Source organism: Schistocerca americana, chromosome 3, assembly GCF_021461395.2.
Source record: "Schistocerca americana isolate TAMUIC-IGC-003095 chromosome 3, iqSchAmer2.1, whole genome shotgun sequence".
Taxonomy (NCBI): Eukaryota; Metazoa; Arthropoda; class Insecta; order Orthoptera; family Acrididae; genus Schistocerca; species Schistocerca americana.
Genome location: NC_060121.1, coordinates 767,436,252 through 767,451,227, shown reverse-complemented (window position 1 = coordinate 767,451,227; position 14,976 = coordinate 767,436,252). Strand labels below are relative to the sequence as shown.

The 14,976-nt window shown below is 45.7% G+C and overlaps 1 protein-coding gene across 1 annotated transcript in view; it reads right to left on the bottom strand.

The window, feature by feature from the left end:
- LOC124605773 (fatty acyl-CoA reductase wat-like) overlaps positions 1 to 14,976 on the bottom strand; it is a 267,768-nt gene that overhangs the window by 43,126 nt on the left and 209,666 nt on the right. Inside the window, exon 7 of the mRNA XM_047137658.1 lies at positions 1,912 to 2,116. Coding sequence (XP_046993614.1) covers positions 1,912 to 2,116 — 205 coding nt within the window. The remainder of the gene's footprint in view (positions 1 to 1,911; positions 2,117 to 14,976) is intronic.

Here is a 14,976-nt window from a genome sequence, read left to right as displayed (position 1 = left end):
TCCACCCGGCCTCCCGCATGCCCACTATACGCCCTCGCTCAAAGTCCGTCAACTGCACATACGGTTCACGTCCACGCTGTCGCGGCATGCTACCAGTGTTAAAGACTGCGATGGAGCTCCGTATGCCACGGCAAACTGGCTGACACTGACGGCGGCGGTGCACAAATGCTGCGCAGCTAGCGCCATTCGACGGCCAACACCGCGGTTCCTGGTGTGTCCGCTGTGCCGTGCGTGTGATCATTGCTTGTACAGCCCTCTCGCAGTGTCCGGAGCAAGTATGGTGGGTCTGACACACCGGTGTCAATGTGTTCTTTTTTCCATTTCCAGGAGTGTATTTGGCCCGGTCACGATCAATGGACCACCGCGTGTACTGTATATTACCCGTTTTTTCCTACAGCTTGCCCCCACTTTCGTCAGAAATTCTAAGATTTTACATCTCTTCACACTGTCGAAAACCTTTTTCCAGGTCGACAGATCCTATGAACGCGTCTTCATTTTTCTTCAGTTTTGCTTCCATTGTCAACCGGAACGTCAGAACTGGCTCTGTTGTGCATGTGCCTTTCCTAAAGCTGAACTGATCGTCATCCGGCAGATTCTCAGTTTTCTATTCTATCCTTCTGTACATTACTCTTGTCAGGAACTTTGATGCAAGATCTATTAAACTGACTGTGCGATAAGTTTAGCACTTGTAGTCTCTTGCTATCTTCACAAGTTTATGGATGATGTTTATGGAAAGTCTGTTGGAACATCGCCCGTCTCAGACATTCTACACAATAGAATGATATTTTCACTCTGCACCGGAGTGTGCGCTGATTAGCAGATTAAAACTGTGTGCCAGACCGAGACTCGAACTCGGGACCTTTGCCTTTTGCGGGCAAGTGCTCTACCAACTGAACTACCCAAGCACGACTCACGCTCCGTCCTCACAGCTTCAATTCTGCCAGTATCTCGTCTCCTACCTTCCAAACTTCACAGAAGCTCTCCTGCGAACCTTGTAGAACTAGCACTCCTGAAAGAAAGGATATTGCGGAGACAAGGCTTAGCCACAGCCTAGGAGTTGCATGGTAGAACACTTGTCCGCGAGAGACAAAGGTCCCCAGTTCAAGTCTCGGTCCGGCACACAGTTGTAATCTACCAGGAAGTTTCATATCAGCGCACACTCCGCTGTAGAGTGAAAATTTCATTCTGGAAACATTCCCCACTCTGTGGCTAAGCCATGTCTTCGCAATATCTTTTCTTCCAGGAGTGCTAGTTCTGCAAGGTTCGCAGGAGAGCTTCTGTTAAGTTTGGAAGGTAGGAGACGAGGTACTGGCAGAAGTAAAGCTGTGAGGACGGGGCGTGAGTCGTGCTTGGGTAGCTCAGATAGACGCCGGCACGGTAGCTCAGCGTGTTCGGTCAGAGGGTTACGTGCCCTCTGTAATAAAAAAAACTGAGTCAATCGATCAACAACTAACATAAATGGATGTCTTACGACGTCCGCCCCGAGCAGATGCAACGAACAAAAGAGAACAAAATGAAAAAAAAAAGATGGTAGAGCACTTGTTCGCGAAAGGCAAAGATCCCGAGTTCGAGTCTCGGTCCGGCACACAATCTTAATCTGCCAGGAAGTTTAATTCTACACAGTAATTTGCGTAGTCTTTTGTTGCCAGTGGCCCGAATCATTTTAGAAATTCTGATGGAGTGTTATATATCCCTTTTGTCTTATTTGATTTTGAGTCGTCGATAGCTCTTGTAAATTCTGATTCTAATACTGGAGCTCCTTTCTCTTCCCTGTCGACTCCTGTTTCTTCTGCTGTCACTTCATCACACACACGTCCTCCGTCAAAAGCGTGACAGAAGACCATACTAGAGCTAGAAAAGGAGGGGAATATTGACCGCACAGGGCGAGCAGACAAAGTGAGGTGTACGGACCTGCGCTCCTGGTGCCTGCGGTGCGCGTCCCAGGCGGCGACGATGGTGGCGTTGATGACCATGTCGGCGGGCACCAGGTCGGCGGTGAGGCCGCCGTTGTTGTTGAGCGTCCGCAGCACGCCCAGCCCCACACCCGCCACCACGCCCGCCGGCCCGTTCAGGTTGTTCACCCAGCCGCGGACCGGCTCGGCCGCCGTGCAGATCACTGAAAACCCACAACGCCGTCTGCAGCCCAAACTTCTGAACCTCTCGCGGTCCACCACAGCGCACACTTGCGCACGTAACAATTAACTATTCTTCGCACATTAATTCGAGTACAATGAAATGGCGTATGACTATTTCCGACAGAACTAGATCATTCAAGTTTCGGATATGACAAGTACCAATATACACTGACAGAAAAATGTCGTTACACCAAGAAGTAATTGGTAGACATGTTTCTATTTTTTCATTTTTTTTATTTATTTATTGTTCCGTGGGACCAAATTAGGGAGAAGTCTCCATGGTCATGGAACGAGTCAATACATGAAATTATAACACGATATTAGAAACAGATAAAATGAAATATAAAAAAACATATTCAGGTGACAAGTCGTAAGTTTAAATGAAGAAAATCAACAATGTAACACTGGAATTTGCTTAATTTTTTAGCTCTTCCAGGAGCTCCTCGACAGAATAGAAGGAGTGAGCCATGAGGAAACTCTTCAGTTTAGACTTAAAAGTGTTTGGGCTACTGCTAAGATTTTTGAGTTCTTGTGGTAGCTTATTGAAAATGGATGCAGCAGAATACTGCACTCCTTTCTGCACAAGAGTCAAGGAAGTGCATTCTACATGCAGATTTGATTTCTGTCTAGTATTAACTGAGTGAAAGCTGCTAAGTCTTGAAAATAGGCTAATATTGCTAACAACAAACGACATTAAAGAAAATATATACTGTGAGGGCAATGTCAGAATTCCCAGATTTTTGAATAGGGGTCGACAAGAGGTTCTCGAACTTATACCACATATAGCTCGAACAGCCCGTTTTTGAGCCAGAAATACCCTTTTTGAATCAGAAGAATTATCCCAAAAATAATACCATACGACATAAGCGTATGAAAATATGCGAAGTAGACTACTTTTCGTGTTGAAGTGTCACTTATTTCAGATACTGTTCTAATGGTAAATAAAGCAGCAATTAGCTTCTGAACAAGATCCTGGACATGGGCTTTCCACAACAGCTTACTATCTATCCGAACGCCTAGGAACTTGAACTGTTCCGTCTCGCTTATAATATGCCTATTCTGTCTGATCAAAATATCGGTTCTTGTTGAATTGTGAGTTAGAAACTGTAAAAACCGAGTCTTACTGTGATTTAGCATCAAATTATTTCCCACAAGCCACGAACTTAAATCATGAACTACATTATTTGTTACTGTTTCAATATTACACACAAGATCCTTCACTATCAAGCTGGTGTCATCAGCAAACAGAAATATTTTTGAATCACCTGTAATACAGCAGTGGCCCCAGCACCGACCCTTGGGGAACGCCCCACTTAACAGGGCCTCATTGGGACTTAACATCACTACCACTCTCAATATTGCGGAGAATTACCCTCTGCTTTCTGTTCTTAAAGTAAGAGGCGAACCAATTGTAAGCTACTCCCCTTACTCCATAATGGTCCAACTTCTGCAGTAATATTTTGTGGTCAACACAGTCAAAAGCCTTCGTTAAATCAAAGAAAACACCTAGCGTTCGCAACCTTTTATTTAATCCGTCCAAAACCTCACAGAGAAAAGAGAATATAGCATTTTCAGTTGTAAAACCATTTCTAAAACCAAACTGAACATTTGACAGCAAATTATGTGAATTTAAATGCTCCAGTAACCTTGTATATACAACCTTCTCGATAACTTTAGCAAACACCGATGGCATAGAAATAGGTCTAAAATTGTCAACATTATCAATGTCTCCCTTTTTATAAAGTGGCTTCACTACCGAGTACTTTAATCGGTCAGGAAACCGACCACTCCTAAAGGAAAAGTTACAGATATGGCTGAGAACTGGGCTAACATACATAGAACAATACTTCAGTATTCTGCTAGATACCCCGTCATATCCATGAGAGTTCTTGGTCTTTCGTGATTTAATTATTAACTCAATCTCCCTCTTGTCAGTATCATGGAGGAGCATTTCAGGTAACAGTCTCGGAACACTTTTTTCTAAGAGCGCTATATGATTCCCTGTTGGGGCTAGGTTTCTATTTAGTTCACCTGCTATATTCAGAAAGTGATTATTAAATTCTGTACATACACTCCTGGAAATGGAAAAAAGAACACATTGACACCGGTGTGTCAGACCCACCATACTTGCTCCAGACACTGCGAGAGGGCTGTACAAGCAATGATCACACGCACGGCACAGCGGACACACCAGGAACCGCGGTGTTGGCCGTCGAATGGCGCTAGCTGCGCAGCATTTGTGCACCGCCGCCGTCAGTGTCAGCCAGTTTGCCGTGGCATGCGGAGCTCCATCGCAGTCTTTAACACTGGTAGCATGCCGCGACAGCGTGGACGTGAACCGTATGTGCAGTTGACGGACTTTGAGCGAGGGCGTATAGTGGGCATGCGGGAGGCCGGGTGGACGTACCGCCGAATTGCTCAACACGTGTGGCGTGAGGTCTCCACAGTACATCGATGTTGTCGCCAGTGGTCGGCGGAAGGTGCACGTGCCCGTCGACCTGGGACCGGACCGCAGCGACGCACGGATGCACGCCAAGACCGTAGGATCCTACGCAGTGCCGTAGGGGACCGCACCGCCACTTCCCAGCAAATTAGGGACACTGTGGCTCCTGGGGTATCGGCGAGGACCATTCGCAACCGTCTCCATGAAGCTGGGCTACGGTCCCGCACACCGTTAGGCCGTCTTCCGCTCACGCCCCAACATCGTGCAGCCCGCGTCCAGTGGTGTCGCGACAGGCGTGAATGGAGGGACGAATGGAGACGTGTCGTCTTCTGCGATGAGAGTCGCTTCTGCCTTGGTGCCAATGATGGTCGTATGCGTGTTTGGCGCCGTGCAGGTGAGCGCCACAATCAGGACTGCATACGACCGAGGCACACAGGGCCAACACCCGGCATCATGGTGTGGGGAGCGATCTCCTACACTGGCCGTACACCACTGGTGATCGTCGAGGGGACACTGAATAGTGCACGGTACATCCAAACCGTCATCGAACCCATCGTTCTACCATTCCTAGACCGGCAAGGGAACTTGCTGTTCCAACAGGACAATGCACGTCCGCATGTATCCCGTGCCACCCAACGTGCTCTAGAAGGTGTAAGTCAACTACCCTGGCCAGCAAGATCTCCGGATCTGTCCCCCATTGAGCATGTTTGGGACTGGATGAAGCGTCGTCTCACGCGGTCTGCACGTCCAGCACGAACGCTGGTCCAACTGAGGCGCCAGGTGGAAATGGCATGGCAAGCCGTTCCACAGGACTACATCCAGCATCTCTACGATCGTCTCCATGGGAGAATAGCAGCCTGCATTGCTGCGAAAGGTGGATATACACTGTACTAGTGCCGACATTGTGCATGCTCTGTTGCCTGTGTCTATGTGCCTGTGGTTCTGTCAGTGTGATCATGTGATGTATCTGACCCCAGGAATGTATCAATAAAGTTTCCCCTTCCTGGGACAATGAATTCACGGTGTTCTTATTTCAATTTCCAGGAGTGTATATGCGACTTATCAGTAACAGGGACATTCCCACTACGTACTGATTCTATATCCTCGACCTGTCTCTGCAGACCAGCAACTTCCTTTACGACTGACCATATGGTTTTAATTTTATCCTGAGACTGCATACCACATACTTTTTGCCTTCCTAATAACATTTTTAAGCACCTTACAATAACGTTTGTAATGGGCTGCTACATTTAGATTTTGACTGTTTCTAACGTTTTGATACACTCCTGGAAATTGAAATAAGAACACCGTGAATTCATTGTCCCAGGAAGGGGAAACTTTATTGACACATTCCTGGGGTCAGATACATCACATGATCACACTGACAGAACCACAGACACATAGACACAGGCAACAGAGCATGCACAATGTCGGCACTAGTACAGTGTATATCCACCTTTCGCAGCAATGCAGGCTGCTATTCTCCCATGGAGACGATCGTAGAGATGCTGGATGTAGTCCTGTGGAACGGCTTGCCATGCCATTTCCACCTGGCGCCTCAGTTGGACCAGCGTTCGTGCTGGACGTGCAGACCGCGTGAGACGACGCTTCATCCAGTCCCAAACATGCTCAATGGGGGACAGATCCGGAGATCTTGCTGGCCAGGGTAGTTGACTTACACCTTCTAGAGCACGTTGGGTGGCACAGGATACATGCGGACGTACATTGCCCTGTTGGAACAGCAAGTTGCCTTGCCGGTCTAGGAATGGTAGAACGATGGGTTCGATGACGGTTTGGATATACCGTGCACTATTCAGTGTCCCCTCGACGAACACCAGTGGTGTACGACCAGTGTAGGAGATCGCTCCTTACACCATGATGCCGGGTGTTGGCCCTGTGTGCCTCCGTCGTATGCAGTCCTGATTGTGGCGCTCACCTGCACGGCGCCAAACACGCATACGACCATCATTGGCACCAAGGCAGAAGCGACTCTCATCGCTGAAGACGACACGTCTCCATTCGTCCCTCCATTCACGCCTGTCGCGACACCACTGGAGGCGGGCTGCACGATGTTGGGGCGTGAGCGGAAGACGGCCTAACGGTGTGCGGGACTGTAGCCCAGCTTCATGGAGACGGTTGCGAATGGTCCTCGCCGATACCCCAGGAGCAACAGTGTCCCTAATTTGCTGGGAAGTGGCGGTGCGGTCCCCTACGGCACTGCGTAGGATCCTACGGTCTTGGCGTGCATCCGTGCGTCGCTGCGGTCCGGTCCCAGGTCAACGGGCACGTGCACCTTCCGCCGACCACTGGCGACAACATCGATGTACTGTGGAGACCTCACGCCACACGTGTTGAGCAATTCGGCGGTACGTCCACCCGGCCTCCCGCATGCCCACTATACGCCCTCGCTCAAAGTACGTCAACTGCACATACGGTTCACGTCCACGCTGTCGCGGCATGCTACCAGTGTTAAAGACTGCGATGGAGCTCCGTATGCCACGGCAAACTGGCTGACACTGATGGCGGCGGTGCACAAATGCTGCGCAGCTAGCGCCATTCGACGGCCAACACCGCGGTTCCTGGTGTGTCCGCTGTGCCGTGCGTGTGATCATTGCTTGTACAGCCCTCTCGCAGTGTCCGGAGCAAGTATGGTGGGTCTGACACACAGGGGTCAATGTGTTCTTTTTTCCATTTCCAGGAGTGTATAATTGCCACTTTGTTCTACAAGATATTCTTATCCCTCTAGTCAGCCACCCAGGCTTCCTGTTTGTGATAGTACCCTGTTTTAAACGTTCTAACGGGAAGCAACTTTCAAAGAGCATGAGAACTGTCTTGAGAAAAGCATTATATTTATCGTCTACTGTATCAGCGCTATAAACATCTTGCCACTCTTGTTCCTTTATAAGGTTTACAAAGGTCTCTACAGCAACTGGATCAGCTTTCCTGAACAGCTGATGACTATATTTAACACGTGTTGCAGCACAAAAATCTTTAAAAGTTAAAATTTGTGCATCATGATCTGAAAGACCATTCACCTTTTTGCTAACAGAATGCCCTTCTAGTAATGAGGAATGAACAAAAATGTTGTCTATGGTTGTTCTACTGTTCCTTTGCACTCTCGTTGGAAAGAACACGGTTTGCATAAGATTATATGAATTAAAGAAGTCTACCAGCATCCTCTTCCTTGCACAATCACTTATACAATTAATATTGAAGTCACTACATATAAATAACTTTTTGTATTTCCTATAAAGTGAACCAAGAACCTCCTCTAGCTTTAGCAAAAATGTTGTGAAATCGGAGTCTGGGGATCTATAAATAACAACAGTTAGAAGTTTAGCTCCGATAAATTTAACCACACCTGCACAACATTCAAACACCTTTTCAGTGCAGTACTTTGAAACATCAATTGACTCAACTCCCCCACACCGCAAAGAGCTCCTCGAAAAGCTGCCAGCCAACCTGTACCCTGGTAAAGGAAGCCTCTGAATTATCTCCTTATTTAAGAAGTGTTCAGATATACCAATAATTTCAGAGTCAACATCTATAAGCAGTTCAATAACTTTATCTCTAATACCTTGTATATTTTGATGAAATATACTAATTCCCTCATTACTCGGATACCTAAGCTTTGTCAAAAGTGATTCCCTTGTTAGAGAGACTTCCCTTAAGCAGGAATACCTATCAGCTGACTTCAATCTAAAAAAGGTGCAGCTCTAACACCCACTACTGCAGGAATTTTCCCATGAGTGATCCCACCAACCCCACCTATGCTATCACATATAAGCTTTGCCAACATCCCCTTCCCATACCTGTTGAGGTGCAGGCCATGTCTAGTGAAACCCGTCCTGCTGATAGACTCCACCGACACCACTGAAATGTGACCCATGGTTTCTGTCATCAGCGCACCCCCAAGTCTCATGTTATTACGCCTGACGGCTGTATTAAGATGAGGCCGAGCGTGACGCTGAAACAGTTCCACGAAATGCACATTCGTGTTGCCAGTCTGAGTGGCTATCTTTTCCAGGTCACCCCATCCCTATCAATACTATTAGCAGCCCCACCCACAATCACTACCTGATCCTCTTTAGTAAAATCCCTACATAACCCCCCTATGTTAACAGTCACCTGAGCCAACCCTGCATTAGGCTTCACAATGCTGGTGACCTACATCTCAAAGATTATGTCTGTTCAAATTTCCCGCCAGTCGCGTAAGAGTGGCTGTAACTATCGTGAGAGTTAGACGTTTGACGTTAGACTTGGTGTGTTGATATTAGTCAACAATGGCTTTAAGGTGACAAAGACGTCATTAACAGCACCTCACTGAGTTTGAATCAGGTCGTGTAATATGGCTACAAGAAGCTGGATGATCCTTCCGCTATACTGCAGCCGCCCGGGATTAGCCGAGCGGTCTAAGCGCTGCAATCATGGACTGTGCGGCTGGTCCCGGCCGAGGTTCGAGTCCTCCCTCGGGCATGGGTGTATGTGTTTGTCCTTAGGATAATTTAGGTTAAGTAGTGTGTAAGCTTAGGGACTGATGACCTTATCAGTTAAGTCCCATAAGAAATGTTCAAATGTGTGTGAAATCTTGTGGGACTTAACTGCTAAGGTTATCAGTCCCTAAGCTTACACACTACTTAACCTAAATTATCCTAAGGACAAGCACACACACCCATGCCCGAGGGAGGACTCGAACCTCCGCCGGGACCAGCCGCACAGTCCATGACTGCAGCGCCCAAGACCGCTCGGCTAATTCCGCTCGGCAGTCCCATAAGATTTCACACACATTTTTTCGCTATACTGCAGAAAGACTTGGTACTATTGCAGTCACTGTACACGACTTCTGGCAGCGGGGTCACGATAAAGCATGGTCACAAGAAGACCGCGCTCCGACAGCCACTGGGACTACCGAGATGGAAGACCATCGTATTCGGCACGTGGCCCTGGCATATCGCACTGCACTTGAGCAGTAGTTGGAACCACAGTGACAAAAAACAGTTACAAATCGCAAATCGGTTACTTTAACAAGACCTACGAACCAGACGCGCTGTAACATGAATTACACTGACCTCAAACCGCCGCCGTTTCAGACTTCAGTGGTGTCAAACAAGAGCGCACTGAGGGCAGCGATGGGTGTGCTGTGTTTCTTTATGAAAGCTGGTTCTACCTTGTTGCAGTGACGACCGTGTGTTGGTTAGAACGGCAGTTGAGGGCCTGCAACCAACCTGTCTAGATGCTAGACACTCTGGACCTACACCTAGATTTATGGTCTGGTGTGCGATTTCGTTTGACACCGGGAACGCTCTCATGGTTATCCCACGCACCTTGACTGCAAATTTGTCTGTTATGCTGCTATTCACGGAGTGTTTTCCAATGGGATAACGCTCGCCCACATACTACTGTTGTAATCCAACATGCTATGCAGAGTGTCGACATGTTCCCATCGCCTTCTCGATCACCAGATCTGTATCCAGTCGAGCAAATATGGAACATCATTGGACAACAACTTCAGTGTCATCCGCAAACAGCATTAACTGTCCCTGTATTTACCCGCCCGGTATAGGCTTCGAACTCCATCCCACAAACTGACATCCGGCACCGGTACAACACAATGCATGCGCATCTGCATACTTGCGTTCATAATTTTGAAAGTTACACCGGTTATTAATGTACCAGCATTTCACATTTGCAATGGCTTATCTCGCGCATACATTAACCTGTGATCTTACAATGTTGATCACTTAAATACGTTATCAAGACAAATGTAATCCTGAAATTTCATTACCCTACATTAATTATTTTTTGCTGCTGCAATGTTTCTCCGTCGGTGTATTATGCTGTTTTCGGTATCAATAGACAAACGTTTTTACGAGAGCTTCCAGAAGGTGAATCGAGACATTAAAACACAATATGAACAGTATATCAATGACTGTAAAGCAATTATCTAGCGGTGTTGGCGGAAGAAAAGCTGTAAGTACGGATGGTGAGTCGTGCTTCGATAGTCCAGCTGGTGAGCTAGTTTCCCACGAAAGGTAAAGGTCCTAAATTACCGAGCGAGGTGGCGCAGTGGTTAGCACACTGGACTCGCATTCGGGAGGACGACGGTTCAATCCCGTCTCCGGCCATCCTCATTTAGGTTTTCCGTGATTTCCCTAAATCGTTTCAGGCGAATGCCGAGATGGTTCCTTTGACAGGGCACGGCCGATTTCCTTCCCAATCCTTCCCTAACCCGAGCTTGCGCTCCGTCTCTAATGACCTCGTTGTCGACGGGACGTTAAACACTAACCACCACCACCATCCTAAATTAGAGTCCCGCCCCTGCCGACAGTTTTAATCAGGCAGTAAGTATCAGCCAGTAGGTTGGCTTGCGTAACGCAATACTTTACCGATCACGATCTTATTAAAAACGTTTTGCCGTTTGCGAGGAGACACAATTAGTCTGGTATCCAGACTGCGAAGCAACTAGAGATATTTCATGTATATATGCATTACCAGAGGAAACGCTAACAACGAGGATAGAAGTGCTAGGAACCTGTTGGCACTGGAAAATAGCGTTACGGATTTGGAATTTGACGTACTCAGGCAGGAAGTGCGCTTCATTTTTCTTTTATAGATGGAGTACGTAAGTGCCTAAGTATGAGCGACAACATTGAAAAAGTAACACTTCTCGTATTTCAACTTGAATTTTTACGTATCCTCAAAGCAATTTTATTCTTTGGACACAGATTTATGGCTAATACTGGCCATGGTGAAGAGCAAATATCATAAGATAGACTATACTGTGACGATTCGTCAGTGGAAGGATGTAAACCAAGAACAGATGTCACTTATTTTAATATTCATTAATGTTTCTAGTGTGTTCCGTCAACGTCAACGATACGTTAAAATCTTCGTTTACTTCTCTTCCAGTTGTACCTTCCACTGAACGACATCAGTTGTCTTTCCACTTTATTATTAGTATGCTTCCGTACCGTAACATCGTTAATAGTATTAGTTTCTTCTTTCTCAGTGCCCATGTTTCCACTCCACATACTTCTTTGCACAAACCGTAAACGTTTATGCCTCTGTTTTCAGTTCAGGGTCACTGTGTGATTTCTGTAGTTCGTCTAAACATTTACCATCTGTACGACTATGTCCACAGAATCTTCCTTGCTTCGCTCATGCCGTATTGTTGTACTTCCTAAGTACTCTATTTCCACTACATTTTCCGTTATGTTGTTGAACAGGAAATTGTTTTAGTGTTTCTTTTATTCGTGAGTGACCTGAAATTCTACGTTTCGTTTCTGTTGGTCCAGTTTATTTGATTTTTGTATTTTTCAGTTTATTCATTTATTTATCGTATATTCGTACAAGTACATAAAAATATATACAATCAGATGGAAATGTCCAAATAAGACAACCAGTCTAGAGCACTCGGAGTCACTTGATGTAGAGTGCTCAGGTCACTGTCAAATGTTCGCAGTGAGCACTCCGCAACAATGTGTCCTACTGTTTGCTCCTCCAGTCCTCAGTGGCAGGCCGCATATGAACGGAAACCCCACTTCTTCAAGATGTATCTGCACCTTCCTTTTTTCGTCCTACTGCGGTTCAGCTACGACCAAGTATGACTCATTAGTTGCAATCTGTCATCCTTCTTTGTTGGATCCCGAACCACGTCAACGTCGCTAGGTGGCTGCTTATTCCAGATTTGTCGCAATTTGGAGGTCACATCGAAAGAATTGATAATTTGTGAATCAACCTATAATTTCAGGCGAGTTGTTGGTGGATCTTGTAGGAAACCGTACAAAGAAGATTTCTTATGAGAGGTGATCTTCTTGAGCAACTTTGCCTTAGCCATTTGGAGAAATATTGGATAGGACAGATAACCGCTGAATGGAGACACGTCTAACAATTCTTGTGACAATTCTCGTGGCTTCATTAAGCTGCACATCAATATTCGTTGTGTAGGTGCTGTGTTCTTGCAGAGGAGTGCGATATTCACCAGCAGAATACACAGGAACGAGCGCAGCAGAGCATAGATTATTATTAACGTTCGAAACCCAACTCCATCTGGCAATGTTACGAAGTGGATTCACTCTCGAGCTAAATTTCTTGTTGAATTTGATGCACTCTTGTTTAAATGTCAAGGATAGATGCAGATGATTCCTAGATATGTTGGCTGTAGTTATACTGCACTTCGATTCCATCGAAAGTCGCATGCGGTTTCCTTTGAGCTTCTTTATTATTTAGATGGAACGCACTAATATCAGTTTTATTTGGGTCAGAATGAAGTTTACATTTATGGAAGTAATCAATTTCTTCAGACCACTTTTGAGCACACATTCTCACAGTGCATTAAAGTCTCTACCCTGGAAGACTAAGGCTAGGTCATCTGCGTACTGGATTTTTAATGGAGTCTGTTTCTGGCAAGTCACGAATACACAGGATAACAGAATGAAGGGCAGAACTAATCTCTGAGGGGGACCATTATTCAGAGACCTCCACCTGCTAGCTTGTCCATTCAGGAACACCTCGAAGAGCCTGTCATATAGCATATTGTGTACTAGAAACGCCGCTTTTGTCAGGGGATTATTTCTATAAATTTTGACAGCAATGCCTCCCTCCACATAGTGTCACAAGCTGCCGTAAGAGCCTTAAAAACTCCAGCTGATTTGAGATCTCGTTGAAATCCAGCTCCTACTAAAATTGTCATTGTTAAGATCTGACCGCAACTGCTCCGATGTTTGCTAATGCCACCTTAGTTCAAGACACAGGTTGAAGCTTATCTACAAATACTAGAAATCGTATCTATTACGCTCGTAGGCCTACTTCTGGTCCAAGTACATTTTTATACTTTTTTCCTTCGTAAGAAATAAATTATCAGAATTGATTTAGACGGTATATTTTGATAATAGATTTTCTACCATTATTATACAAATGACTGTAACTGGTGAATCGTTACACAAAGCGAATCTGAGTTTTTACCCCTGCTCTGCTACGCCTGACAGCAATACGCGCTTGCAAGATATCGACACTGTTTCTCCGTCGTCTTTTTCCTTTTTTGTGTCGCTCTTTTAATGGATGACGGGTAGACCAGTAGCAACGCAATGAAAACGTGTTTTTGTGACACGCAAAACCTGCAACAGGCGGCAGTGCTGGTCGGATTCCGTATGATGAAACACATTCCCACTAGAACTGTCACAGACTGTGTTACTGTTCCCTGTGACAGCTGTCAAGAGCCCAGACATTGCAGCGCTCCTGTAAACGTTAGCTGTCTTGCGAAAGCTTCTGGCGCTTTAAAAGTCATCCAGAAAGGTCATCACACGCTCTACTCTCGACACCTATGATCACTGTCAGTCCACAGTCGCACTTCCCGCTTCATCTCCCATTTGTGTAGTATGATGGCTCCGGCCTACCAAAAATGCCTTTCGTAAGACACAGCAGTCACAGACGTAGCTGCAAATTATGACGTTGGATGTGCACCATCAGTTTCACCCATAATTTAGCGAACTCGAATAGAACCGCGTCCAAAAGAATTATTGGAATTCATATTCCTTTCAACCTCCACGTAATCTTGTAGAATTAAATATCAGTCGTATTGATATTGTTAAGTATGTACCTCAAAGGTGTAATGCTGATGCCGAGGGGGAGGAATGATAACTATGCAGTAAGAAACATATGGCAACAGTACCGAAAAATGCAAATCAGAAGCAGGAATTCATTGGTTCAGGAACAGAGAAAAGCACATACTACAAAAGTATTAGGATAAATTATGAAAGAAAATGCAACGAAGGCGGAATATTACGACACAAAGGTGAGAAACTATGGATGAGCATTGACAACGGCACAGTGATGCTGATCCAAAATTGATCAGCAGGACAACTGGAATATGCTCAAATATGATAATACTAAAAGCTTGAGTTTCCTTTATAGTGCAGCATAATTTTGAATCAAATGTATATTAACCGTTGATCTGTTAGAGGTTGAGAAGGATTTTGAATAATGCGTAGGTACATCTAGGTCCCTGGATCTGCTAGGTATTGCGTTGCAGTAATGGAATAATGACAGGTATTTGACATCCGAGGGGATGAATTGAGAAGTCTACTGATTTAGGAGGTGATCAATACAAAGTTCGTGGAAAGAACGTCTCTTGTCTGGCCACTTCTATCCTAACTGTGCGTGAGAAAGGATGTGCCCGAATAACTATTACTCACGTACGAGGTCTGTTCAAAAAATTTCAGAACATTCGCAATTTCGCGCCAATGGCGGGCTGGAGCTACAGGGTGTTTCAAAAATGACCGGTATATTTGAAACGGCAATAAAAACTAAACGAGCAGCGATAGAAATACACCGTTTGTTGCAATATGCTTGGGACAACAGTACATTTTCAGGCAGACAAACTTTCGAAATTACAGTAGT